This window comes from Fukomys damarensis, unplaced genomic scaffold, assembly GCF_012274545.1.
Source record: "Fukomys damarensis isolate Sample0158 unplaced genomic scaffold, DMR_v1.0_HiC HiC_scaffold_17, whole genome shotgun sequence".
Lineage (NCBI taxonomy): Eukaryota > Metazoa > Chordata > Mammalia > Rodentia > Bathyergidae > Fukomys > Fukomys damarensis.
This window is the reverse complement of record NW_022900929.1, coordinates 16164534-16166577: the sequence shown is the minus strand read 5'-3', so window position 1 is coordinate 16166577 and position 2044 is coordinate 16164534. Positions and strand designations below refer to the sequence as shown.

At 60.8% G+C, this 2044-nt stretch overlaps 1 protein-coding gene across 1 annotated transcript; it reads left to right on the top strand.

The window, feature by feature from the left end:
* The first annotated feature begins 6 nt into the window (after window positions 1–6).
* Sap25 (Sin3A associated protein 25) lies at window positions 7–1606 on the top strand. Its single transcript, XM_010609382.2, has 6 exons — window positions 7–221; window positions 452–552; window positions 637–731; window positions 821–971; window positions 1061–1158; window positions 1236–1606. Exons 1-6 carry the CDS (start codon window positions 109–111, stop codon window positions 1509–1511), a joined length of 834 nt encoding a protein of 277 aa, XP_010607684.1. The 5' UTR covers window positions 7–108; the 3' UTR covers window positions 1512–1606.
* Window positions 1607–2044: the final 438 nt, after the last annotated feature.

Below are 2044 nucleotides of genomic sequence, written 5' to 3'. Positions count from 1 at the left end.
GCCAGGCTGGGCCGTGTTCGGAGGGAGCAGAGCGGGGTCAGGTGGGTGGGTGGCAGGCACGGAGCACTGCGGCGTGGCCCGGTACCTCCCGCGGCCGGTGAAGGCAGCATGTTACCCTGGTCGGCGGACACGGGCAAGGAGGCAGCGCCGGAGCACCCGGGAGAGGCCTGCAGCCCCGGAGAAGACACCCTGAGGGAGCCAGGAAAATCCCCACAGGACAGGTAAGGGCTTGGCCCGGCCACTCGGGGCCATCAGACTGGGGGCCCCTGAGGCCTTTGCCCGGCTCTTTCTGTAAGATTAAGAATAAAAATGTTTCTGTGAGATTAAGAAGAATGGAAATTTCATTGTCCCTGGGGCCAGGCACCCTGGCCCTGCCACTAAGCTCAAAGGAGTATTTAGGAGGGGCCAGAGAGTGGAGAAGTCTGAGTGGAGGTGTCATTCCCTTCCCCAGCCTGCAGTCCACAGCCCTCAGGCCTGTGGGGCCCCGGAGGCGACAGCTGCTGCCCCGCAACCCGCCTGTCCTGGCTCCTGAGCCATCCTCGAGAATCCCAGGTAGGCCCGAGTCTTGCTGCCTTTACTAACCCCGACACCCCCTCTGCCTCTGTGTCTGTCCTAATCTGTTCGGGTGCCCCCCAGTCCCGCTTTCTCCCCAGGTGCCTTCCTTGGGGATGACCCTGTTCTCACCCTGGGACCCCAACTTTGGTGCTAAAGCACAACCTCAGCCAGTGTGGGTGAGCTGGGAACCTCTGGCCGTGACTCAGGGTGGCCGGGGTGTCTCAGGGAGGTGCTGAAGCTCATTGCCCTCTCCTGCCCTCCGCAGACACCCAGCTGTGGGCCAGGTGCCTCCTTCTCAGGTCGGACACTGTGTCATCCCTCCTTCTGGCCCATGTACGAGGCCTGGGGCAGGGGCCACAGGTACCAGGCCCCCAGCCCAGGGTGTCAGAATGGACATCAGGCACCCAGGGATGCAGGTACCTCTGCTCGGGAGTGTGATGCCCACCCTGGGACATGGGTGGGAGGCCCCAGGCTGCCATCCTCCAGCTCCATCCTCTCCTCACAGGGTTCCCAGTGATGTGCTCTGAAGATGTCTTTTTCTTGGACCCTCTGCTGCCCCCTGGGCAGCGTGTTCCCCTGTGCTTGTCTGAGGGCCCTCAGCAGGTAAGTGACTGCCTCCTGGTACCCGTGGGCTTTCATGTGGGGTACCTGTGTGGAAACACTTCTCCTCCTCTCCTCAGGCCCTGGGCTCAATGAAGCTGCAGCTCCCGCCACCCGTCATGTCTCCCTCAGTCCACCCCTCCCAGCCCAGGGTCTCCTGCATGGCCCAGCTCAGTGGGCCCGAGCTGATCGCCATCACTGGCCTGCTGTTGATGAGCCAGGGGGAGCCCAGACCCGGCTCCTCAGCAGCTCCTCCAAGTCCTGCCAGCCCTGCGGAGCCCATCGCTGACCACCAGAGCTCTTCTGAAAGCACTGATCCATCTCTGCCTAGGTCCTCAGATACGCAGTGTCCATAGCACCCCTGGGGCAGAGTGCCCCTCCTGCCGCCCACCATTCTGTTGATAATAAAACTTTTGGTTTGCAAAAAGACTCCCTGTGGCAGGTAACAGAGCTCAACAGGGAGGCAGGGAAATTCTTGTTAGTCAGTGGTCACTCTTTACCATGGGGCAGGGATTTCACTGACCTAAGAAGGCCATGAAGCAGGCCTTTAATGCACGGGTGGTGGTCCAGTCTTGGGCTGGAGCTGAGCCTTTAGGAATTCCGGTTGGGAGAAGAGAGGGTTGTGTACACCCATGACTGGCCCTGGGAGAAGTAGATAGAAGAAGGGGCACATCTCCTTTGGGGATGCTAGTGGTGAGATCCCCGGTGCTCCCACACCTCTTGTGCTGAAGGCCCTGGATTCAGCCCTGGGGCTGGGCTAGGCTGGGCAAAGCTGGCTGGATAGTTCTTTGGCTCACAGGAGATATACACAATTGCTGCAGGTGTGTGTGTGGGGACCCAGTTGATCCAAATGGGAGTCTGCATCTGTGGCATTGAGACAGCCGGCCTG